Source organism: Mustela erminea, chromosome 1 (assembly GCF_009829155.1).
Source record: "Mustela erminea isolate mMusErm1 chromosome 1, mMusErm1.Pri, whole genome shotgun sequence".
Lineage (NCBI taxonomy): Eukaryota > Metazoa > Chordata > Mammalia > Carnivora > Mustelidae > Mustela > Mustela erminea.
The window spans coordinates 126,603,175-126,630,316 of record NC_045614.1 but is presented as its reverse complement, the minus strand read 5'-3'; the positions used below and the strand labels follow the sequence as shown (position 1 = coordinate 126,630,316).

At 35.7% G+C, this 27,142-nt stretch overlaps 1 protein-coding gene across 2 annotated transcripts; it reads left to right on the top strand.

Annotated features, from left to right (window-relative positions):
• Nucleotides 1-331: 331 nt before the first annotated feature.
• On the top strand, nt 332-26,900 carry SEC62 (SEC62 homolog, preprotein translocation factor). Of its 2 annotated transcripts, none has more exons than XM_032341588.1 (8): nt 332-434; nt 8,395-8,503; nt 9,712-9,817; nt 14,449-14,653; nt 14,902-14,994; nt 17,365-17,425; nt 19,841-19,960; nt 23,980-26,900. In XM_032341588.1, the coding sequence occupies exons 1-8, from the start codon at nt 399-401 to the stop codon at nt 24,447-24,449; spliced, it is 1,200 nt and encodes a 399-aa protein (XP_032197479.1). In that variant the 5' UTR covers nt 332-398; the 3' UTR covers nt 24,450-26,900. The 2 variants fall into 2 exon arrangements, with proteins under 2 accessions (XP_032197479.1, XP_032197469.1); XM_032341578.1 differs by having other exon boundaries at nt 14,449-14,668.
• The last annotated feature ends 242 nt before the right edge of the window (nt 26,901-27,142 follow it).

Below are 27,142 nucleotides of genomic sequence, written 5' to 3'. Positions count from 1 at the left end.
CCACCCCGACCCTGAGGGGGGTGGGGCCCGGGAATCTGTATCTTACTAACTTCCCAGGTGATTCAGATGCTCAGTCGGGTTTGAGAACCGAGGACTCTTCCAGCCCTCCTGTTCTCTGAACCACTTCTCAGTTTCCTTCTGGTCCCAGAGATTTCCAGTTCCCGCAACAAAAGGAGTGAAGAGGAGAAAGGAGGAGCCAACAAGGCCCGCCGGGCCCGCGGGGCCGCCGGGGTCCCGGGTTCTCGCCCGCCTTCCCCTTCTCTGGGCGCCCGGCGCCAGCAGCCGGCTGCCAGCCGCCGGATTACATAACGGGCCCACGCGCGCTCTCGCGAGGTTTCCAACGCCCCCCCCCCGCCCCCCTCGCTCCACGTCAGAGGGAACCGGGCGGAGCGGCCAACATGGCGGAACGCAGGCGACACAAGAAGCGGATCCAGGTAGTAAAGGCGAGCCTTGGGGTAGGGGGCTTCAGCGCGCTCGGCAGTAGAAGAAGCGAGGGAAGCCCCTGGAAGGGCGAGCGAAACCGAGGGCGAGATGAGCTGGGGCTCTGCCGCGAGGTCTCCGGGTGCGGGCTGCGTCGTTGTGAGGGGCCTGAGGGGGGGCGGTGTTGGCGACCGTGGAGAGCTAGGCGGACGTGGTGGGGCAGCGGCGGAAGGCAAGAGGAGCTGCTCTCGGAATCGGCCGCGGAGGCGCGGCTGCCAGAGGAGGCTTTCAGTGACTGCTCCGGCCCAGTCCTGCGGGGGGAGGTCAGCCTCCTCCCGAGCTCAGACATAGACCTCCCCGGGCTCCTCCCCTCCCTTTTCTGCCTCATCCTCTCGCCTTAGTTATCCCGAAATTAAGGCCGTAGTAATTAGGGTAGAAGGAGGTGGAGGACTGATTGACCTAAAGCAGCCGGTTCTTTGTGCGCAAATAGGAGACGAGTGATCTGGGTTCGGTCAAGCTGCCTGGGGGCCCAGGCGACGGTCTGCCTGTCCAGATGTTCATTTGCGTATACCCCTTCTTTCTTCTCAATGTTACTAACTTCATAGTCCATTTGAAGCCTTCCGGCTCTCTTTCGGGCGACACAGTGTAAATAAATACAACCTTGTTGGTACTGCAGCGACCTGGTCGCGCCCAGAAACCTTTCACATGCCAGTGTGTTAGCCTCATAACCTACATAACATCCTTCGCTTGTTCCACATGCATGTCATTGGTGCATTTCTTCCCTGCAGTCTATCCCCCTGTTGTTCTTGCTTTTTGCCAAGAGGGTTAAATACGTGGAACATCTTACACTCAGGATGTTTTTTTATTAGTTGTCTCATCAGCTTATGTGCCTAGAACCCTTCATATGTTACCATAAATTGATGAAATGTTGTGACTTTTTGCTATACTAATCTCAAATTGTTACACTTAATGTCTTTCTGTTTCTTAGGATTTCATTGCTGAGAATGACTTTTTCTATTTAAAGTTTTATTCCACATTAAAAAAAATAACAAAAAACTTTGTTTTTTTGCCTATACTGCAGGTGATTTGAGCCATGCACGTTAAAGTTCTCTGGAAAACTATGACTTACTAGAAAAAAAAGACGCCAGTGATCAGTAAATTTGGAATTTTGGAATAGAGCAGAAGTGAGAAAGTAGTTCCGAACAGAGTACAGAAGAGAATCAAAAAGAGACAAGTCCCCCAAGTTCCAACAGGTCATCAAACCAGGGCTTGAGGTTATTATGGAAGAAGTTTCTAATTCTGCTATTCCTAGTTTCAGAATTTAGGGTTATTGATTGGGTGTGGATATGTAATACTTTGGTTAAAATTTATATTGAAGTTGTTGGCCGGATTTGTAATTACTTAAATTTACAGGTATAGTCCATGTTATGCCCTTTAATACACATTATTTGTACATTTCAGCTTTTCTTTATCATTGTTGTAAAGGTGATCCTTACTCACTTTTGAATAGCTGCTCTTTTTTCAGTTTTGATCCCCCCCTTTTTTTTTTCAGTTTTGATCTTATATTCAATGGTAAGGTAGATTAGGAAGCTGTGTAGTAGTGGCAGTGGCAGGGAGCTAAAACTTGGGCCAAACTGTGCCTGTTTGTACCCTAGTTTCACTAATTATTAGTTGTGTAATTTTGGGCAGGTTACTTAACTTTTTACCTCAATTTACAAATCATAAGAAAGGATATGTACCTCAAAAAAAGTTGTAGAGTTGTTATGAAAAATAGGTGAGTCAGTGATTTGTTACTAAAAGTTGTAGACTTTAGTAAAAGAGGGGTTGGCATATAATTCATTCCTTTCCACTTCTTTAAAAGGAGGAAGGATTTAGGATAGTTTGTTTTATTTCTTTTTTAACCACTCTGATATGCTGAAGAAAGATTAAGAGCTATCCAGTAAATAAACCATTAAGTTGTGATTCCATAAAATATAGCTATTTACTTAATATTATTTATTTGAGGATCAGATAAATATGTGAGGATTTAATTGTTAAAAATCAGCTTCACATATTGCTAAATTAAAATATATAACATTTATTTTTCCCATCCTCAAAGTTTATATATAGCTATACTAGAATGTTGTGGAGATCTTGGGAGTGCTACTTGGAGTACTACTATGCAGTGTTAATAAAGTAATATAAATATAAAGTATCTTATAACATCCTTGGGTTTCTCTCCACCCATCCCACCCCAAATCAGAAACTATAATATTGGCATCACTTTAGACAAAAAGATCAAATGTAATGACAAAGTTCAGAGTTTAAGTTACAGAAGAGATTCTATTGTAAGACTTTTGGGCAAAAAGGTCTGTAATATCAACTGAATTTCCTGTTGTTTGTTACTTGATGTTTCATGTTTAGAAAAAATTTTTATGTTTAAAGATTCAAGTGACCTTGAATTGTAATTGGTACATTGGGGGAAATGATTGATACAATTTCAGGGTTTGGAAAAGTAGCTAATTCATTTGCTTTTTCTAGTGTTGCATAATTTCAGATTCTGATATCCCATCAAAGTTGGAAGGAAAAGAACTATTTTGTCACATTTTCTTCTTGGATTCACTTCACTGGTCACTGAAAACTGGAAGTGAGCTACATGTTTGTTAATGTTATAATAGGAAATTTTAATGATTGAGGTTCTCAAATGAGAATGATGTCAATCCAAATTAATGGACCATTTGAAAAAAATTTTAAGATTTAAGAAATGAATTATGTAGGTTTTTAAGAATATACAGTAGGTGCTTTTTGGTTAACAAAGTGCTTACTGGTTTGGAATCGGGGTGTCATGAAATTTTAGAGTTGAGAAGGATTTTCAGATAATAGAATGTGTTTGGGATCCTTTTGCACACATGCAGGGTTTTTTGTTGTTGTTGTTGTTGTTTTGGTTCTTTTTTTTTTTTTGCACACATGCAGTTCTTATGTAAAAGCAGGATGATGGGCCCAAGGCCCTATCACCTCAGTACCCCACTACCATCATCCCATACCTCATGGTCCTTTAAACTCTTTTTAGGACCGACATCTACAAGTTTACTAGGTATAAAATTTATAGATCTAATATATCACCATCATTTTATAAATAAACTGAGGTTCAGTGAGGTTATGTGATTTGACCCACTGTCACTCATCGAAGTAATAAACCCAAATTTAGACCAAGTCTTCTAATTCCCAGTTGAGTGTTCTTTACACCTCCCCAGTGATGTGATAAATTGTTCTGAAATACTTTAATCCTAAAATTTTTATATTAACTTGTATAACATAAAGATTTAACATAATTTGTCCCTGCTAAAGAGAGAAACATCCCATTTTGTGTACTGCTTATGTGTATTCAGTTGAGTATTGGGACATTTAAATGGCTTACTAATTCTTAGAACTTTTATAATCTTCATCTCAGTTAATTTTATTGCACTCCTCTGTCTTCCTGGCAGTAAAACCCTGACATATCATGGGCCTATATGCTTAATTTCAGAAAAGGGAAGGAAGGAGAAAGTTTGTGACTATACAAACTGTCTGAGAACTTCTGAAGAAAATAGAAGGAACCCGGGAAGCCAGTACTAAGTCTGAAAACTTCCCTGGAGGCTTAATGGAGAGTTTGCAATAGGAGTGAACAGTGATGTATTTACAGAAGGGCACTGTCATAGTCAAGATACAGAGACTCTTGAAAAGCTTTATTAGTAATATGCTGTGTGACTTTAAGCAAATGATTTATCTAAGGTCCCCCCCACAACTTTCAGATTTTACTCTGTTAATCTATTTGCCTTTCACAAATATTTCATACTGCATGTATTAATGATTTGTGAACTAATCTTTTTCCTTTTTGCTTACTTCACTCAACAAATCAAGCAAGCTTATTTCTACTGAATATAGTAATTTTAAAAATTCAGTAAGATTGAAGACTGGCGTATTGACCCTTGATCTAATATTTTTTCCTGAAGAGGTTATCATAGGTACTGGCTAAAACAATTTATGGTTTAAAATGGTAATCCTTATTTCATTATTGTATTTGCATCTTGATCTATTCTAAAGTAAAAAGAGTATTTGTTAAGTAACTTAAAAAGGGCGCCTGGGTGGCTCAGTGGGTTGGGCCTCTGCCTTCGGCTCGGGTCGTGATCTCAGGGTCCTGGGATCGAGTTCCGCGTCGGAGAGCCTGCTTCCTCTTCTCTCTCTCTCTGCCTTCCTCTCTGCCTACTTGTGATCTCTCTCTCTGTCAAATAAATAAATAAGTAAATTTAAAAAAAAAAAAAGAGTGTTCTAACCGAACTTTCAACTTAAATAATTTTGGATTGTAAGTTGTGACAGCCAGCATTTGGTATTTGGGTGCAAAGATGGCAGTCCAGCCTAAAAACCTATTGGCTCTTTCTTTGCTTTCTCTTTCTAAGACATTTGAGCTCACTCATTGAACTATGAAGTTCTTTCCATTTGAGGGTTGATGAGCTGGCTTCTCTTTCTTAGTGGTTGGTACTGTTCCCAAAAGGCCTTCACTTTTTGTTAGAAGGTTTCTAGGAAAGTTAAGAAAATATTCTGAAGATTTGTTCACATCAAAAGGGAACAAAGAAGGGAAGTACTATAGTCTAAAGTATAAACAGGAAGAGGATAAGACTGTTTTATATACTCATTGGCTGCAGCAGGGAGCAGTGAAAGTGAAGACTCCATGGCAAGATCTTCTATCTAACCAGCTTTTATAGCAATCTTTCTTTCTGTCTTCAAAGCCCCAACAGATGTCATAAATTCTATACTTTTCACCTAAAGGCATTCTACAATGTGTATAACTTATATGTGGTATAATGAACTTTTCATAATTCACAAAAGAAAATAGAAACTTACTAAGGATTTGAATTTGAAGAAGGAATAAAGAAGGTTATCAGTTCTGTTACACCAATTATCTTGATAGAGGTCACTACTTTTCTGGTCATTTTCAAAGGAAGTTACAGATACTTTTAAAAAGTATCAGTGGATAAGTAACTGTGTCTACTTAGGAAAGATTTTTCAAGTCCATGTTTTCTGGGTCTCCTCTATTCATTGTTACTTAGTAGTACCTTTGCCAAGGAGGGGAAAGGAATAAAAATACATTACTTGCATCTATCTTGCGGGTTTTGGAACAGTTTGGTAAACTGGAAGTTAATTGTTAAAATGAGGTGTAAAAGTGTTGTGGATTCATGTAGTATCAGATTCCCTATGTAAAATAGAATGGACTTTTTGCATTTCTTGTGTATCCTTTTTTTTTTTTTTTTAAAGATTTTATTTATTTATTTGACAGACAGAGATCACGAGTAGGCAGAGAGGCAGGCAGAGAGAGAGAGAGGAGGAAGCAGGCTCCCTGCTGAGCAGAGAGCCCGATGCGGGACTCGATCCCAGGACCCTGAGATCATGACCTGAGCCGAAGGCAGCGGCTTAACCCACTGAGCCACCCAGGCGCCCTCTTGTGTATCCTTATATTGGATTTTACATGTGATCCCTCTGTCAAAAATCATTAGATTAGTACATTTATACCTCTGTTTAGTAAATGGTTTGAGTGCTAGTATAAGTTTGTCACATCTAAAGTTGATGTACTTAGAAAATATGTATATGTTTCCAGAATATAACAGTTGCTATTTTAGATGGTTGTAACAGAGTGTGGATATTATGCCTTACAAATTTTGGTATTAACCTAAACACCCAAAGGTATTCTAAAGTATACACTCAGTAAGTATGTATTTGAACAAATAATGGTCATTTTCAATCAAGTATATTCCAGTAACAACTTATCAGTTAAGTACATAAAACTTTAAGTGACAACAGATGTATCAGTTGAGAAGAAAATTGAGCATATGTTGGTATGCTTATAAAGTAGAATTGGTTTCCATAAACTAATTTATAATATTGCATTATTTTCAACTATTTATTATATTACATATTACTTTTTTGGCAGCACCACAAATATATAGGATATTATTTACTAATAGATGAGCCTCCTAGAAATCCATTGTATTATACAAGCATAATTAAATACTATCATTTCACATATACTAATACATATTAATATATTTTAGTGTGATTTCAAAAATTGAAATACAGACTTTCACCTTTTTAGTTTATCCAAAAGTATATTTTGTGGCTAAGTCCCAAATCATGAACCTTGTAGCTGTTAGTGAACTTGGAGCATTAAATTTTGTTAATTAATTTTGTTAATAGTGTTAAATTTAGATTTGTAGTTTTTTAAGATTTTATTTTTCTATGATACATATTTTTATATAAAACTAAAGGCTTTTTATTCACACAGTTATTTGTTTTTTACTCTAGTCTTCTTTTGGATTGACTGGTTTGAGCTTTTAATTTTTATTGCCACATATAACCCACAGATGGCTTACTAACAGAATGTAAGAATCATGAACTATTAATTGGGCAATTGGAAGTAGGGGAGTTGGAAAATGCAGAGGAAGAAATAGGAGAAGTAGCTACCAAGCCAAATCACAGGCTTTCACTTCATCCAACAAATTACTCCTTTTCTAGATAAAATCGAAGCTGGAAGCTTTGTTTGTTAATTGTTTCCTCATTTTCATCAAACATAACTGAATTCAGACTTATATAAATTTTGCGTGATAACTGACATAAAGACAGATGATTTGGGTAAATTATTTTTTCTGTTTTGTGTTGTTAGAATGTCTTGTCTAAAACATAACTGTCAGGGGTGTCTGGGTGGCTCAGTCGTTAAGCGTCTGCCTTCGACTCAGGTCATGATCCCAGGTCCTGGGATTGAGCCCCACGTCAGGCTCCCTGTCCAGCAGATAGCTTGCTTCTCCCTCTCCCACTCCCCCCTGCTTGTGTTCCCTCTCTAGCTGTCTCTCTCTGTGTCAAATGAATAAATAAAATCTTTTAAAAAAATAAAACGTAACTGTCTTCAGTAGCATTAATTGTTTTCAGCATCCTAGATTCTCCGCAGATAATTCTTTACTAATATTTGGCACTTCATTTAGTTAAGAAACAAACCTTCCTGAAATCATTCACATTTAGATTATGCATTGCTGGAAATAGTGCTTGAGTGTATATCATGCTTAAACATGAAATTAAAGACAGTACTTTTGTTCCAGTAGCTTATAGCAGTAAGACAACTTATAGAAGTTTATATGTAAGATGTATACAAATGTAGACTGCCTTCATTTTCTTCAGTATATGGGTGGTAAGAATAAGTACACAGGAGGAATTGTCAAATTAAAGGTTCAGAATGTAAGGAAATAAAAAGAAGGGAATGATAAACAATGAAGAAAGTAATAGAAAATTTGGAGAAATGAAGAGAGAGAATAGGGAAGGATTTAAGCAGCCTTTCCAAACTTCTGGGTACTTCCGTTAATGAGTTAAATTAGATGATAATTTATCTGTTTATTGCATTTTAATTTTTGCTTCCCCCCTACTAGGGAAGAAAAGAAAGACAAGGTGAAAAAAGAGTCTGAAATAGTCTTATGGCTCCTACATTGAGACAGATCTCTGATTAATCTGAGAATTCCTCCTGTAGTCTTTTGTCCATTGTTCAGGGTTCATAGCTTTGACTATTATTTAACATTTATTTGTGGCACCTGTTTCTACTTTGACATTTGGGCACTCACTTTTGGCAACCTGTTAATCTTTTAAATTATTGCTTCATGGGTTACAAAGAGATCGGTCAAGAGAGAAGATGGGTTAGTACAAAGTAGTTACCATACTGGAAAAACAACTCAAAAGAAATAAATGCCTTGTAGCTGAGGCAAAGAGGCAGGTTTTGGCCCTATTAGCGTGTATTCGAAAACCATGTAATTTTAAAAATCTCTGTTCTGTCTTTTGTATACATTACCAGCTCTGCTTCATATAAAGCTTGAAAGGAAGGCTTATACTTCACTTTAAAAGATTTGCAAAACACATCTGTAAATTTAGTGCACGAATTTGTGAAATAAATGATTATATTAAATTAATACTCTTATTTTGCAGGAAGTTGGTGAACCATCTAAAGAAGAGAAGGCTGTAGCCAAGTATCTTCGATTCAACTGTCCAACAAAGTCCACCAATATGATGGGGCACCGAGTTGATTATTTTATTGGTAGGATTACATCAATAATATTAGTGTACATATTTTATGAAGATAACTAAATCTCAGTTGTGTAGATGTTTTAAAAGTGCTTTCTGAGTATGCTTGATGAAGTTGGGTGATGGGCATATGGCAATTGATGATTCTGTTCTTTTCTTTTATGATTGGAAATGTGAATAGCAAAAGATAAAAGGGGCATGTGGGTGGCTCAGTCAGTTTACCATCTGACTTTTGATTGGGCTCAGGTCATAATCTTATGGTTGTGAGGTCGAGCCCTGCATAGGCTCCTCACTGGACATGGAGCCTGTTTAAGATTCTCTCCTTCTCGCTCTGCCCTTCCCCTGCTCTCTCCCTCTTTAAAAAAGAAAAAAGAAAAAAAAAGAATACTGTGTAATACCTTTCATTGCAAATTTTAAAAGTAAGATTTATTTTCAGTATTAGTACTACCTTTTATTCAGATAGTATATGTATTGAAAGTAATCTTTTTAAAAAACTATAGTAAAATTCAGTGTGAAATAAGTCTGTTGGAACTAATGTAGGAGCTTTGGTTCTTCACATAATCCAAAGAACCTCATTATAAGCTAATGTCATCTATAATATAGCCCCATAACTCACCCACTAACCACAAAGTGGTTGAGTTTGCCTCTCATTGATTAAGATTGAATTGCCATTATAAAGAAATTTCTTATCTTCCTTTTCTTTAGTGTTATGATTAATGATTTTGATGTTCGTTAAAAATAAGAATAAAAATAAAAATAAATGCTATTCTCTTCAGATCTAATATATTTAGCTGCTTCTAGTGGTAGCAGTAGATTGTTCACAGACTTATTTCTTAGTGGGTAACAGTAAAGCTTGATAACAATTTCTATTACTGTGGGAGAGGAAGATTTTTGGTTTGTTTAGCATACATTTAATTGTGGTAATTTGATTAAGAGTGATACCTACATTTATTTTAAATGTATTTGTTTAGAACATTTTCCCATGTTTTACTTACTATTTTTGAATGTCATTTATTTCCCAGCATTATCTTAAAAAGATCTTTATTGCTGTGTTTCATAAATTGAGGTTTTGAGGAACCGTTTGTTTATCATGATCATTTCCTCTGGATTTGTTTTTATTTCCTGATGCCAGAATGTTGATAATATGTCTTACAAATTACTATATAGATAGACATAAATTCCCATGTATACTAAATTTAAAATGACAAATTTCTTCTTTAGCTTCAAAAGCAGTGGATTGCCTTTTGGATTCAAAGTGGGCAAAGGCCAAGAAAGGAGAGGAAGCTTTATTTACAACAAGGGAGTCTGTGGTTGACTACTGCAACAGGTAGTGTTTATTTCTTAGTGACGGATAACATAAGCAGTAATTTCAGAATCCTTGCCATAGTCCAGAAGCCCCTTACCCATTTTTATCATTAAATATAGTAATACAATAACATAGCACAGAGCTTTTACATGCAACCTGAATTTTTTTAGTACCTCTGGAATGGCATTTATTTGGTGTTAGATATGATATTTTCATAATTTTAATTTGTGTTCTATTTGTACATTTGCTAGGCTGAGTGAACTGAAAGATCAGCAATAAAAATCATATACCATTGCCAAAAGTAACCAAAAAATTCTTTTCTTTTCCTAGGGCAAATAGCGAGGGAGTCTTTTTCAGAACTTTGGCAGGGATTCCTAATAGACCTGTTACCCCTTGGCTGGTTGTTAGTTATTTTTGTGCCCACACGGGGTTATTAGTCAGGTACCCTTCCTTATTTTATTTAGTGATTGCTCATGTATTCCTGATAAAATCAAGGCAACTACAACATTTGGCTTTTCTTGATTCCATGGTGAAGTGTAGATAGTTCAGTAACACCCATGTTTTTCATAATAGGTACTTTGGGAAACATCAAAACTGAAGTTTATAATCAGTAGGAATTTAACATCTCAGATTATTTTATATCCATGGTAGTGATATACACATAGTATTTACTAATATATTGTTTAATGGCATTTAAAGTATCAGCCAGATGAGACCCATCTAAAAACCACTGTTCCACAACCTGGTTTTAAAACTGTGAAGTGAAAGAATTATCAAATATTTCTTAAAATTCTTAGTTGCCAATAACTAGAGTCACTATTGGACCTTTCAGAAACAATGAAAGTTTCACTGTTGTGGCAGAAATGAGCTATAGCTCATTTCTGCCACAACAGTGGTATAGCTGGTGTAGCTGGCATTTTTCTCTTCAGCTGTTTATGTAGAACTCTAAAGTGCAAATTTCATGCCTGCCTCAAAATAGATTTATTTTGTACATATGGTGTGAAAATTAAGAGATGTTATACATGCAAAAACAGAAGTTAGATAATTTACCCAAGGTCACTTAGCTAGTAAGTGATAGAGCCAGAATTCTAAATCCAACACTCAAACTCCATAGTCCATGCCCTTAACCACTGTGGTATCCTTTCTCCTCCAACAAAATGAGGATGCATTTAATGAAACAAAAATTAAGATGGAGGATTTGTCTTTCAATACTATGTGAATATTAAATCTGTCAACCCAGACAGAGCAGCCAGTATTAGTGCACATTATCTCTTGTCTTTTCAGGAGCCATCATATAGTATTCTGTGAAAAGCCCTAAAGACCTAGAGATACACTCACTTTTTGTTGTATATTGTTATTCCCATTCATGTCAGGTTGTTTGTGTCCTTTCTGCACAAAATAGAGAATCATAACTACGTAAATTCTTCAAAGCCACTTCTGATAACAACTGCAGCCAGCCCTCATGGGTTCCAGCTTGACCATAAACAAAACCAGGAAGGGACATTTATCTGGTCTCATTTTATGAAGCTGATAAGTGGACTTGAAGGTGTCTGAAGAGAAACAAAAGAAAACAGGAAAGTGTAGGATGATATACAAAGCAACCTTTTTTAATATGCTCTGTGCCTCTTAATGATCTGATTTGAGTATGAACCCTTGATCTAGCACCATTCTAACTCCATGTGACTTTGCATCTCCAGCCCATTACTACAGTAATATCCTTCTCACTCTCATTCATAATACCACTTAATAAAACTTCACCATTGCCACATAGGTGAAAGTTTTTAACACATGTCTGGCTTCAATAAATGTTTGTGAAACCTGAAAAAAAAAGAGATGAGGAAAAATATAAGCAATTAATAACTTTGTACCAGATGCTTTCAATGATCCATTTGTGTATTCAACAAACATTTATCAAACACTTGCTGTAATCCAGGCTCCAAGAATACTAAGATGACTGTGACTTGGTCCCCATCTCCTAAATATATATTCTAGCCTTCAGAGAAGATTCATGACTAATTATAGTATGTTGCATTCTGTAAGGAGGACAGGGATGAGAAAACTTCAAAAATGGCTTCACAGGGAAAATACTTAAACAAAATTTGAAACATAAATAGGTGATTACCCAGGAAACAATGGGAGAAAGGACAGTCAATCCTGGCAAATGAGACAGAACATACTGGGACAAGGCAGTAGTTCTGTGAAAATGTAAGAGAGGTTTGTGTGAGTGATTTATACTATATGATGTGTTAAATAATGGAGACACTGATTTTATTACAATAGTAAATGTCATGTCACTTTTCTAGCCATAGAGTGAGTTGAAATAGGCATTCTCTAAGGACCTATTGAGGAATAAGTCAATAATTTTACTTACTACTGAGTAGATTGATGCTGTAATGTAATAATATGAACCCAAAATGTGTGTGTGTATATTCCATAACTATTAAACAAAATTAAGATTTTGTTATAGCAATAATAATGCTAACTTTGAGTACATACATTCCAGGGACCACACTATATACAGTCTGCACTTCTCATTTAGTCCTGGAAACCCCTGTGAGGTACATACCCCATTTTTGAAATTTTACTAAAATGAAGTAATTTACCCAAACCCGTACAAGTTAAGTGATAGACATGGTATTTGAACCCATGTACCTGAATGTGAACTTTTCAACACCAGTTTGGTTAATAGTTTGCAGTTCACCCTGAACAACATGAAGGTTAAGGGGTGTCAACCCACCACACAGTCAAAAATCCATATTTGAACTCCAGAACTTAACCACTAATAGCGTACCATTGACCAGAAGCCTTACAGATTACATAAACAGTTGATTAACACATATTTTGTATGTTATATCTGTTATATGCTGTATTTTTACAATAAAGTAAGCTAGAGAAAAGAAAATGTTAATATGGAAATGTTATTAAGCTCAGTTGGTTAAGTATCTGCCTTCGGCTCAGGTCATGATCTCAGGGTCCTGGGATTGAGTCCCACATCAGGCTCCCGGCTCAGCAGGGAGTCTGCTTCTCCGTCTCCCACTGCCTGCCTCTCCCCCTGCTTGTTCGTTTGCTCTCTCTCTCTATCAAATAAATAAATAAAATCTTAAAAAAAAAAAAAAGGGAACTTATGGGAAAGAGAAATGCATTTCTAGTGCATACTATATCTATCAAAAAACAAACCGCATGTAAATGGATATGCATGGTTCAAACCTGTGTTCAAGGGTCAGTTGCACCTGGGTAGTAGATATTAATGGTAGAGTCTTTGGGGCATTTCAGACGTTGTGTAATTCTATGCTGTATGATTTTCTGAACAAGGAGAAGGCCAAATGAGAAGACCTAAAAGTTAGTTTTGTGGAGATGTTCATGGGGTGGACCTAATTGGGCAGGAGAATGAAGCCCAGCCAGGCAGTTGAAAACACGTGCCTCAGAAGCCACAGCATAATGACCAGAAGTAAGTGGGCATTGGGCAGGAATGAAGCATCTAGTTAACAAGTGGTATGATGTGCTGAACATGTATTAGTGGCAGTAGAAAGGTGGGTAGTCAACAGGCACAGATAGTGACAGTTAAAATGTAGCTTGTAGGTTGTGTTTTGGTAGTTGTACATCATCAAGGAAGGAATGAAGGAAGAAGTCAAGAACTCTGAAATTGGAACATAAAATTTGAAAGGATGGCTTTTAGGTAATAAAGGCAAGGGCAACCCAGTTTCTTGAGTAGAATTATAATGTTAGAAAGGAGCTACCATCTACATTGACTTAATTTTGGGTCTTCTAAGTTCATCAGATAAAGAAATGAATAAAGCAAAGATCTCCTAAGGAGTTTATAGTCTAGTGAAGGGAGCAGACAAACATAAATTGTATATTAATTTAGAAAATAAATGCTGTAGATAGGATAAGAGGAAACAGGAGGGAGGGTGGGAGAATGGGTTTATAATTTTAAATAGGATAGGGCTAGTTGTGAAGGAAACATTTGAGGGAAGACCTGAAGAACATGACATGAAGAAAGACAGCTGAAGACATGATTTATTTTTTATTTTTTATTTTTTTTAAGATTTTATTTATTTATTTGACAGACAGAAATCACAAGTAGACGGAGAGGCAGGCAGAGAGAGAGAGAGGGAAGCAGGCTCCCTGCTGAGCAGAGAGCCCGATGCGGGCCTCGATCCCAGGACCCTGAGATCATGACCTGAGCCGAAGGCAGCGGCTTAACCCACTGAGCCACCCAGGCGCCCCGAAGACACGATTTAGATCAGACAAATCATGGGCACATTTTTAATCAAACATTTCTTAAACTGTTTAATTTCCCCTATGTCTGCTTTTGAATTTGAGACTTAATATTAAATAAAAGAGAATCTTGATTTACTTTAATAAATTCATAGAAAAGCTTCATAAGCATAATTCCAAGCCTGTAATCTGTTATATTTAAATTATGTAGTTGAAAAGTGGCAAACTTTTATGTAATCAATAGAGTTGGCAATACAGTTTTTTCTAATTATTTATGTTAGGGGTTGAGTCTTTCCATTGATTTACTAGTTGTAATTTCTTTTGTGAGTTGCCAGTGTAGTGTTTGCTCATTTTATTTGGGTTTGGTGTTTTTCTTTTCAGTCTGTGTTTGTATAGTTGATAAGGAATGGAATGTCATACCATTTTTTCCATAGGCTTTTAAAGAAACAGTTTTTTCACCGGGCACTAAAAGTAATGAAAATGAAGTATGATAAAGACATAAAAAAAGAAAAAGAGAAAGGAAAGGCCGAAAGTGGAAAAGAAGAAGATAGAAAGAGCAGGAAAGAAAATCTAAAGGATGAAAAGACGAAAAAGGAAAAAGAAAAAAAAAAAGATGGTGAAAAGGAAGAACCCAAAAAGGTGATTTCAACTACAGTTAAGTCAGAATAAATTATTATGTGGACATGATCACTGGCATATGAGTATTTTTGAAATGCTGTGCAACAACACTTAAATATAACTCTATTAGGTTTCTTATAAATACTATGGTTGAGAATTTTTATCTCTGTGTCTCGAAAGTGAAACTTTTTTTTGCCTCTGTGAATGTCTTACTGTTTTTTTGCTTTTTGTAAGTGTTTTGTTCTTCTGTTTAACTTGTGTTTTATTAGGAGGAAACTCCAGGAACTCCCAAAAAGAAGGAAACTAAGAAAAAATTCAAACTTGAGCCACATGATGATCAAGTTTTTCTGGATGGAAATGAGGTGAGAGTATCTAGCTTATGAATAGAATTCCAGTTTTCCATAAGAGTTTTTAGAATCATTTTGATAACTTTACTAAGACAAGATGTATTTTTGGTAACTAACCATGTAGATACTACTCTTTAAAAAAAAAGTCAGTAATTTCCCTGAATTTAGAGCTACAAAAAATGTATAAGAAAACCAGTCAGAATTGGGTTTAGCTATCTATGAGTGATAGAAAAATCTGAAATAACAGTGACTTAAAATAAATGCTCTTTCTCTCTCATCAGTGAAATCTGCAGGTAAGTAGTACAGATTTGGCAGCTCTATGGTAGAGCTGTTTGAGGCAATTAGTAAAGGTTAACTTATGGTTCAAAATGACTGCCAGTCTCATCTCTGCATCCAAAGGAGGAAAGAATGAGGGACATGCCTCCTCTTTAAGGACACCTTCCAGGAAGCTAGTGGCTGCATTTCTGCATTGATTCCAGTGGCCAAAACTTGGTCACATGGTCATGGCCTACCTGTAGTAAAGTCTTAGAAATGTGCTTTTGTACTGGTGGTCATTTGCCCACCTAAAATGCAGAATTTCCTTTACTCTCATAGGAAAAAAAGAGTAGAATGGTTAATGGAGAACACCTATAGTTTTGTCCTCTTATAGTCAGACACAATATTTTATTGTTTTTATTTCTTTTGTAATGGAGAGTTCTGTGATGCTAGCCTTCCGTGAAGATTACTTAGTCATTTAATTCATACAGAAACAGTAGTTATATACTACATTAGTTATATACTAGCCGTTGAATTCTTGTGAAATTCAAGACATATTTCTTCTGTTATACCTAGTACAAAAGTAATAGTATATATGAAGTAGTAGTTCCTAGAGCTATGAGTTTGAAATTCTGGGAAGGCTTTTCAGAAAATGTGCTCTTGGCTCATTCCAAACATACTTCCATGAGAATCTGTAGTATGGAATGTAACGGGGTGTGTGTGTGTGTGTGTGTGTGTGTGTGTGTGTGTGTGTGTTGTATAACGTGTCCCAGGGTGATTTCTGTTGTGAACCCCTGGTTAAGAACCACTGTAATAGAAGACCATAGGTCTTCGCTAGTGTGAAAGCTAAGATACCTTCAGTTAAACATCAAGCATTAGCTATATGCAAAGATATTTTTATAGGTGCTAGGAATAGCGTGATAAATAAGATAAATTCTTTTCTTGGAAGTGCTTTATACTCTAGCAAAGATATAAGCTTTTAAATGTTACTATGTCATAGTGTGGTGAGTGTTACAATATGAGAATATCAATTAAGAATAGTAAATTTAATCAAGACAGGATAAGAAGGGTCTGGAGACCTTGAACACTTGAGCTGAGCTTTGAAGGACGACTGGCAGATTACCAGCTGCAGTGGGAAGGAATTCCAGATCTGTTAGGTGAAGGAAACAGCCTGAGCAAAAGCAGAGGTGCTTGCATTCTTGAAAAGACTGTATTTTATTCTGTAGGAAGCAACATGCTTTCAAACTTTTAAAGCTGGGAAATGTCTTTAAAAACTTGGTTTTTAGAATGCTAACTGGCAGAAGTGAGGTCTGTGGATCTGATTTCCAGGGGAAATTTGCAGTTAAAAAAGAGGAATGGAACCCCCATGTTAGAAACAGAACCAAATCAAAAAGACAATTACAAAGAACTCTGGTCAAAATAAAATCAGGAAATGGAAGAGTACTGATACTTATAGAAACTAAGATAAAAGTAGGAGTTTTAGATAGGGATTGAGCAGAGTTCTGATTGTTGTGAATGAAGTAAACTTCTCTTGTGTAAAAGTAAATCAGGCTTTAAAGCAGTGGTTCCCAACCTATAGGCTATACACCCTCCACAAGGGAGTAGGCAATGTAATTATTGCAGATAGTCATAGCATCTTTATGTCTAGTAAGCATGAACTTCATTAATGAATCTTTGCATTTCACTGATGAAGGGAACAAGGTAGAGTTGATTACTGTTGGATCTGTAGTAGGGACTGGCTTGATCTATCTTAACTGTGCTCTTAGCCCAGACTGCTTCTGCTTACATCAGTGTGCACCATTCCATTAGGGACAAAAAGTTGTACAAGTGCTAGTCTTTGGGTTGAAAATTAAGTAATGGTTGGCACACATGAACAAATTGTTAAGTTCATGTTAAATATTTGGAAATTTACTGAAGTGTATTACAGAATTTATAGTCTTGAAAATAATTTTCTAACTAAATGAATACCCAGAGAAACCCTACTACTGATGAAAGGGTCTTTGGAATTTGTTTGCCTTAGGGAATAGTTTTTATATGTTAAGAAGTTGAAAGCTACTGTAGTAGTGGATATAGAGTTAAGCTTAACTTTCTAAAGTAACCTTAAGCACTGGGGTTTCTTGATTTTTCTAGGTATTTGTGTGGATCTATGACCCAGTTCACTTTAAAACATTTGTCATGGGATTAATTCTTGGTAAGTACAATCTCTAAAATTTAGAAAGGAAAATAAAAATACAAAAGTCATAAAAATATTAAACATAAAATAGTTATTTTAAAATAGGTATACTTTAAATAAAGTTAGAAGATAAATGATAAGCTGAGGTAAATAATTACAAGGCATGAAAACAAAAATTAAGAGATTAACAACCTCATAGAAAAATGGTAGGAATGCCTGGGTGGCTCAGTTTCAGCGTCTGCCTTCGGCTCAAGTCATGATCCCAGGGTCCTGGGATGGGTCCCACATCAGGCTCCCTGCACGTCAGGCTCTGCGTAGGGAGCCTGCTTCTTCCTCTGCCTGCTGCTCTCCCTCCTTGTGTGCTCTCTCTTTATAATAAATAAAATCTTTAAAAAAAAAGAAAGAAAGAAAGAAAAATGGTAAAGGCAGCCCACAGATAAATACAGTAATCAATAATCATGAATAAAACTTAGCCATTTTATACACACACACACACACACACACACACACAAGCAACCATGATTAAGAGGCTTACAGAGTTTGATAGTACAGAGTCTTAGTGTAGGTCCAACACTTAGGGAAAACCAACACTCTCTAGCAATTGATTTTATGTCCATTGTTTTAGTTTTTAAGGAGAAGTTTGGCAATGTCTTCCAAATTTTAAATGCACACACACTAACTCAGGTGTTATACTTCTAGGAACTTATCCCATGACTGTTCTTAATACAGTTACACAAAGTATCTATTCAGAAATATTCATTGATGCATTGTTCTTTTTTTTTTTTTTTTAAGATTTTATTTATTTGAGAGTGCATGCACATGACCAGGGTGGGGGGTGGTAGAGGGAGAGGGAGAAGCAGACTCCCCAGGGTGCAGGGAGTCCCAATGTGGGGCTCTATTTTGGGCTCCATGCAGCTCCCAGAACCCTGGGATCATGACCCAAGGCAGCTACCTAAACAACTGAGCCACCCAGATGCCCCTCATTGACACAGTATTCTAATCCAAATCCCTCAGACTATATTTAGGGTAATTAGCAAGTTTTAAAGTTTAAATGTCAATACCTTTTGACCTAACAATTACACTTCAAGGAATATATCCTGTGAATTTACTCTATGTATACTACCCTAATCACACAAATGTACAATACTTCGGTATTGGTTGCATTGTTGTCTCTAATAGAATAAAACTGGAAACAATTCAAGTTCCTGCATAGGAGAATGGTGAAATAAGTTATAGCACAGCTGCACAGTAAAATACCATGCAGCTTTTAAGAATTAGGTAGGATATACTGATGGATAAATATCTAAAATAGACTAAGTGAAAGAGACTATAAATGTAAGAAGAATATAAACTCATTTTTGTAGAAAAAATATCTTATGTCCCTTGTTTTAATTATACATAGGCAGTCTCTGGCAGTATAAATTAGAAACATAGTAGTAGTAACCTCTGACCAATAATTGGATGAAGACTTCACTTTATACCTTTTGGATTATTTTTCTGGGTATCTGTTATTCCTGTAAGTTCAAGGTGGGAGCCTGGGGAGGAAGGGTATTTAACAAACAAAAAAATAGAGAGCGGTCAAATAATAAGTGTGGTCAATATGATAGCATAGGATCCCATACAAAATAACTCAGTTAAATCCTACCCAAATTGCTAATAAACATCAGTCACTTACTAAGTACTAGTCACTTCATTGAATATTTTACATGCATTATTTCATCCTCACGGCAACCTTTAAAAAAAGAGGGAGAGGCACATATTAAATATAAGGTAACTTAGCCTTGAAATAACTTGCCTAGAGTTACTTAGCTTAAAAATGATAGAGCTCTCTTGTTCTCAAGACCTGAAACCAGACTTCTGATTTCTTCTGATTATTCCATGCGGTCCCATGGTACTTAGAAAGGAAGTGTTTGTATCCAGTTTTCCCTAACTACCAAAAAACTATCAGAGTCTACCTGCTGAGCTTTTCAGTCTATAGATGTCAAAGCTCCACCCCAGACTCCCCCCCCCGCTGGGGGAAGGATCTTGGGAATCATTTTTTAGTTAGTGTTGTTTGCAATTGTTTCTTTAAGCTCCCCTTATTCAGTAGGCAGATATATTCAAAAAATAAGACAGACATTGCTTGGAAACAGTAGCAGTTGATCATTTAAGGGGCTAACAATTTCACATTTTTAGACACTTTTTTCTAATCATACGTAATTTGTACTAGAAAAAATCCTAACCTGAAAGCAGTAGTTAAAATGTTAGATTGAACTGTGTGAAATGGCTGGTAATTTACCATTTTTTTACCTATAAAAATGGCAATTATATATGTTTCAATATGTTTATATTGCACTTTTGTCCCCTAGGAAAATATTCACTGTTACTGCAACCAAGCCATTTAAAATTTTAATATCAAAGTTGTCTATGTAACTTTGTCATTTCTTGTTCTAGTGATTGCAGTGATAGCAGCCACGCTCTTCCCTCTTTGGCCAGCAGAAATGAGAGTAGGTGTTTATTACCTCAGTGTGGGTGCAGGCTGTTTTGTAGCCAGCATTCTTCTTCTTGCTGTTGGTAAGTATTGTTATTAGTATATTTGGCCTTAGTAAGGTTGATACCCAGGAGTTGGGACTGTAGTCTGTAGCTTCAAGTAAAGCTTAATAGCAAAACTAATGTAGGCGAATGAAGAAGTATATGGACCTGCATTTTGGGTTATATCCCAAAACTGACTCAGGCTTGAAGTAGAATATGTACCTGATTTGATTTGGTCTATTGTGAAGAAAAAGTATTTAATGTCTCTTAATCTGCATATAGATATGTTTTAAAGTTTAGCCACCACAAAGACTTTAATATTTTTACAGTGGTTGATCATTTATGAGATGTAATACTTTCAGTAAAGCATTATTATGTATCGATTTAAGGCAAATGAAACTTGAATTAAATATTTAAGTTCTATGCATATATTCAATAAATAATTCTAATAAATTGAGTTGCCATTTTGGGAAAAATTTTGCATCCATGTACCAAAATAAATTCTAGATACATTAAGGAGTTTTTAAATGGTTTTTAAAAATCAGAATGTAAGTAGTAGTTTTTTACATTTCTGGATGAATTAGGGTCTTTATAACTAAAAACAAACCAATATGAAAATAACTCACTTCAAATGAGAAAGTTAAAAACAAATGATTTTTAAATACATGAAAAATTCTTATCACCAGTAATCAAATAATAAAATTAAGATGATAAAGTAGGTTTTTTGTGTGTTTAAGTAGAAGATTTTTTTCTTTTCTTTTTTTTTGAAATGGAAATAATGCCAGGGAGGGTTTGGCTAGAAGGAAATACACCTAAATATAAATAAGTTATGGTAGTTGTGAATACTTTTAAGGCTATTCTTTAAGCTTGTCTGTATTTTTTACAATGAGTATGTTACTTACCATGAAAAAACCCAACAAATACTGTTATACTTAAAATCCTAGTCTTTGAAGATTTTCCCATATAGGGTGGGTAGGTCTAATTTAATTTTTACTTTGAGAAAGAAATGGGAATTTTTCTCTGCTTATCTAAAGCTGTATATTGATTTTTAAACCTATATATAATTCTTTGGTAGAGTTTACATTGGCAGATGGTACTAAGTTCTGATTATTTCCCCAAATGACAAATCCTTCTTCCACCAAGACATAAGAGAGTACTTTCTGTACAAAAAGAAAATACAACATCACAGTATTGACCTAACATTTGCTGTTAGAGGACGTACTTTGTCTAAGATTATCCGAGCTGAGCACGTGTTATTCTGAGATTTGTGAAATATAATAGATTCCTATATTGTAAAGCATTACTCATCTGCCCCTAAGCAATTTTCCTCTGCATGCGCATTCACCCTGAACATCAGGGCGTCCTGAGTTAGTGCCACCATCCCTGGACCCAGTGGCTCATGTATAATTTTCATTCAATTTATCATGTTTATGGGCCTCCCTTTTTTCTCTGTGATCTCTGACTATGTGAAGCTTTTTTCATATTTTCCCTCCTCTGGTTTAGTCACCTTGAGGAAATCCCCTGATGCTTCTACATACAATACAGCACATTTGTAGGCCAAGAAATTATATCTAAGATTGTAAAGCAGCTAACTAGTGACAGTACACTATCTGCATCAAGAATGAGAAGCTATAAACTTTGATCTGACATTAGATAGAATCAAATTGGTGGGCACCTGGGTGGCTCAGTTGGTTAAGTGACTGCCTTCGGCCCAGGTCATGATCCCAAAGTCCCTGGGTCAAGCCCCACATCAGGCTCCCTGCTCAGAGGAAACTCTCCTTCTCCCTCTGACCCTCTCCCGTCTCATGCTCTCTCTCACTCTCTCTCAAATAAATAAATAAAATCTTCTTAAAAAATCAAATTGGTATCTTCACGCTCTCAAATCCCTGAAAATTTAGAAGCTCTTTGAAAAATTTCAGTGAAGATTTAACTCTCTTGAATAGAATTAACCCACTTACTTACCTTTTATTTAAACTAGTATTCATAATAATTTATGATTATTATGTCATTTTGCTCTTTAAAATAACAGTTTTCAATAGTGTTTTCCATTGTTTTTCATTTTAAATATACTATTAATCTAAGTATTCATTGTGGATTAATAATCTTGTGAATTAAACCAGAAAACAAACCCAACATTTTGTTTCTGTTAGAAAATGCAAGGCCAAATATGCTTTCAAATAGTGTTCATCTGTAGCCTACTTATAACCTGGATATTTATTTTATATTATCCTATGAAGTACTATATATTGGTCAAAATTATATTTGGTGCTCCTTTGAATATGTATAAGACCTTTGGCAGTTTTCTAAATGTATCCTTTTTAGTATGAACAATAAGACATTAAATACACCATGGTTTTCCCATGACTCTTCACATGTTTGCCCCTGGTAATCTAATGCCACATAAAACCTGTTGGAATTCTGCTGTGCCCAGTTTATATATGTGGAGAATTTAAGTTTTATTTGTGTCATACCTGGTTTTTGTGGGTTGTTTTTTCTTTTTTTTTTTAATTTGAGTCAAGACTTCCAATTATGGACCAACAAATAACAACCCTACAAATGTATAACCCTACAGTGTCTATCATAGTATCATAATTTTATTTGGAGGAAAAAAACATGCAGCCTCCTTAAGAGATATTCATTATTTCTTTTTATCTGTGGAATTTATTCTTAAATCGTAATTTCAAACATATTTGCCTTTACTCTTTGTACCTTAAAAGATATCAGTGTGTACAGACTTTCAGAATATTTATGTTCTTTGTGAAAATACCAATAACTACTTCATAAAACTCAAGGTAGTTATAACCATTTCCTTTTATTTATCCAAAGCAGATAAATGGAGGAGGCACAGATAGCTGAGCTTTTTTCAGACCTAATATGAAAATGGTGATACAGTTGTAAAGAAAACAAAAAGCGAAACAAACCAAAATCTATCATAATTGTTTGTCCATAGCATTCCCATAATTATGACTTAAAAAAAAAAATAGGAAAATCACACAACTCTGTATAACTGGTAAGTTAGAGAAAACTTTATGAAAAACTGAGACTGTGTTTGTGAAAACTCATTACTATAAACTTTAAAATTCTCATGCTTCCATTATCTAACCACAGTTTGGAGTTTGCAATTTGAGAGTAACCTCAAGCCCTACTGCTTTATTATTTCCTAATATCAGGAGAGGAATGGTCCCTAAATAACAGAAATTATGTAACTAATTAATAAGCAAAATTGTAGCTATATTGTAGCTATATTCTCTTACTGTTCAGTAGTATGTAATTTTACTTAGAAGACATATTGTTCAGGCAGAGTAAGCACACGACTTGGACCCATGACATATTCAGGGCCCTATAGAAATGTATTTCCATTTTTTTTTTTTAATTTTATTTATTCGACAGAGAGAGATCACAACTAGGCAGAGAAGCAGGCAGAGAGAGAGGAGGAAGCAGACGCCCTGCTGAGCAGAGAGCCCAATACGGGGCCTGATCCCAGGACCCCGGGACCATGACCCGAGCCGAAGGCAGAGGCTCAATCCACTGAGCCACCCAGGCACCCCTATTTCCATTTTTTTTTAAATCAGAAGTAGTAATATATATACATGTATATAATAATGAACCTATGCATATTTGTATTTACACCAGTATGATTTATAAAGAGTATAATTTAAAAAATTTTTTTTTACAAAGGCAATTCCTAGAGTCCAGGAAAGTCATGGTGCAGCCTTGTTTTTTTTTCATTTAAAGTGCTGCTTAAGATACCCTCCATCCCTGACTGCATGTATTTCCTTTTTCTTATACCATGGTCTTATGAATACTTAAACGTCCAACTGAGGCTATGCTTATTGATCTACGACATAGCAAAATGTGTCGCTCAGGATCAGAGCAGAATGCTTTGCACCAAGAATACTGTGGTTGCTTCTGTAAACTAGCCAGGATTTAATTGTTTATGTTTACAGTACATGTAATGTGCAAATAATAAACTGAACGTTTTTTCAGTTTTTTATCAACTATTCCCTGCTATCTGAGTCACTGCTTGAATTACTCAATTAGAGACATTTTTTCTCCTACAGCTCGTTGCATTCTGTTTCTCATCATTTGGCTCATAACTGGAGGAAGGCACCACTTTTGGTTCTTGCCAAACCTGACTGCTGACGTTGGCTTCATCGACTCCTTCAGGCCTCTGTACACACATGAATATAAAGGACCAAAAGCAGACTTCAAGAAAGATGAGAAATCTGAAACCAAAAAGCAACAGAAGTCCGACAGTGAGGAAAAGTCAGACAGTGAGAAAAAGGAAGATGAGGAAGGAAAAGTAGGACCAGGGAATCATGGAACAGAAGGCTCAGGTGGAGAACGGCATTCAGACACAGACAGTGACAGGAGGGAAGATGACCGATCCCAACACAGTAGTGGAAATGGGAATGATTTTGAAATGATCACAAAAGAGGAACTGGAACAGCAAACAGATGGGGATTGTGAAGAGGAGGAAGAAGAAGACAATGATGGAGAAACAACTAAATCTTCACATGAAAAATCATAATCTGACTAATTTGGGACTAAATAAGTGCAGGAGGTTGGATTTTCTATGTTGGCTGATCATCCTAATGTACACATTTGTAGCATTCTTCAACTCCATTTGCTGAAATGTATTTTGACATCCAGGCAATTATATTCAGTCCTTCATTTCATAGAATACTATTATCGGTACAGTCTAAAGCCATTTATAAGTTGAATCTATTTGATAATTTTACAGTAAGTAGGTCTTACTCATTTTGATAGTTATCAAAGATGCGTTTTCCACAATGATATGTAGATTAATGGCATTTTTGATAGTTGTATGGCTTTTTACTATTAGATTAATCAAAATAACTAAAAGAGGATAAACAGGAAACACCAACATTTCAGATTATGCATAGTTATATAGCCATTTCACAGTTTCTTTAAAATGAAATGCTTAAACTCCTTGGTCTTGATAGTTAAGCTTTGGTTGATTATAAAAGTATGCCAGGAAATTTTTAAGATTCTGAGTTAGCAGGGTTCAAAGCATTTTGTGGAAACAAGTCAACTAATAATACAGCAACACTTTTAGTTTAGCTACAAATTCTCCTTTTCCAACTTAGGAAATCCAAACTGATTTGTACATCTGACTCAGAGAAAGATAGTCATCTCCAACATAGAAAGCAAAACAGCGTCGGTTGGAAGGCGATGGCTCTTCTTCCATTTCCTTGTCGTAAAGTAAATGTATTCTGTACATAATTTACAAATAAACATTTTATTTTAATTGTTACTTATTATTTAGACATTTTCTCAACACTTAAATTTGTAAAATTAAGACCATGTAAGGGTATGTTTTTAGAGAAATGGAAGTTTCAATAACCCACAGAACATCTGTGATCTTTCTACAGCAGCTTCAGTTTTGTGCCAACATTCCATGTATTTGAATATGAGTTTAAAAGATCCTTATTAAATAAGAGCAGACTTAAAGTAGCTGTTTGTACGCCTTAATGTTCATTTTGATTTATCTTAAATCTCTACATTCAGAAAGGAGGTACTATATTATCAGATCACGAGGCACTGCTATGAAAGATAATTTACTGTTCTAAAATACCAATTTAAAATAAAGAACATGAAAGAAAACATGAGAGAACCATTGGACTCTAATTGCTTTGAACTAGTTTTCAGTTTGATTTTATGTCTTGCATACCTTAGTTACAAGTCTTTGGGGAAAATCTTGTGTTTACCTATGAGCAGAATATCATTCCTTGGACTTCTACTCTTTTAAAATGATAATGAATATTAAATTATTTTCCTTCAGTCACAGAGCATTTTGCTTTGTAGTTGAAATGGGTGTTGTGGGTAGGTCTTTTTTTCTTTCAGGCTGTTTCCCATCTAGTGTTTGACTAAAGATGTTAAATTTTTCTATTTGTGACAAAGGACATTTTCTGTATACTGACACCTTTTATTAAATGGCTCGACTGCTTCTTTTTAGTATTCCTTCTAAGTGGACAGAAATATGGCTATTTGATGTTAACACAACTCTCTCAAGGCTGCAAACAGTCATTTAAAAAGTTTCCTCCTAGCAAATGTTCGCTAAGTGCCTGGGTGTTTCCCCCTCACGTTTTCAGAGCTCTACTGCTTATTTCCACAGTAAGAGTATGCAAATTACAGCATCTGAGCGTCTTAATCACCAGTAGCACTAATACCTATTTTGGGGTATGGTAATGGTACCAAAAGCGTTTTTTCAAAAATAAAAAAATGACTTAATTTTTACTACTGTGATAATACCCAGGCACTCAATATTTATCCTAAAGCTCTTTATAATATATGTAGTGTGTCTAGTCTTAAAGACATTTGGAGCATGGCAAGAAAGTCAGCTTCTCATTGATGTTTGTGGATTCTTACAGAACGTTAGTACAAATTTTTATAAATATTTGGTGGTCCCTGGGGGAAAATATCATTCTTACTATGGTTAGAAAGTGAGTTAGAAATTTCAGCTCAGTATCTTCTACTATTCAAGGTTGTATACTTTAAACAACTATAAAAATCAAAAGGCTGCCACTATTAGATGCCTCAGAAGAATAGCTGGTTGTCTTTGTTGGCTAACATAAATATTCTGAGGCCAGAGCATGGAAGAACTGTTTACATTAGTCAACGAAATGGTGATTTTTTTTTTTTTTTAAGGAACTTCAAGTTTGCAATGCTACTGTAAGTAGAAGCATGAAGCTTTTGGATAATGTACGACTTATTGTGGAATAGATATAAATTGGCCTAACTAAGGATTGAATTAACCAGCTGAGTCCAAATAATAAGCATAAATTGTATGTAATTGTTCTTAAAGTCAATGTATTAAATAGATTGTTTTCACTTTTTCCTCCCACTAATTTCTTTAATTTTCCAACTATATGGCCTTCTAGACAACTTTAATTGAAATAATTTGGATTTAGTCAAATACTATTCAGAAACTAATAAATTTTACTGTAACACATAAAAATTATGCAGTGGTGATGGATTTTAATGTTTCTCCCTTTTTTGGTTTTACATTGTAAGTACCAATTAGCTGCTGCCATAAAAAAAAATCATGTCTTCCATAAATTGAATTTTCTTACTTGAATCTTTATTAGGAACTGGAAAACAACAAGTACAGTTTATTGTTCTTCTTGGCAGAACTATTCTGTGGTCACCACTAACACAGAATTAATGCTAAACCATTGCTCCTAGGGGAAATACAGGGCT

Bases quoted from the DNA above. Each gene is read 5' to 3' on its own strand.
- SEC62 (XM_032341578.1), top strand. From the start codon at position 399: ATGGCGGAACGCAGGCGACACAAGAAGCGGATCCAG. The intron at 8,504-9,711 runs GTAGGATTACAT...TTTCTTCTTTAG, and splicing joins CCGAGTTGATTATTTTATTG to CTTCAAAAGCAGTGGATTGC. The intron at 17,426-19,840 runs GTAAGTACAATC...TTCTTGTTCTAG, and splicing joins TGTCATGGGATTAATTCTTG to TGATTGCAGTGATAGCAGCC.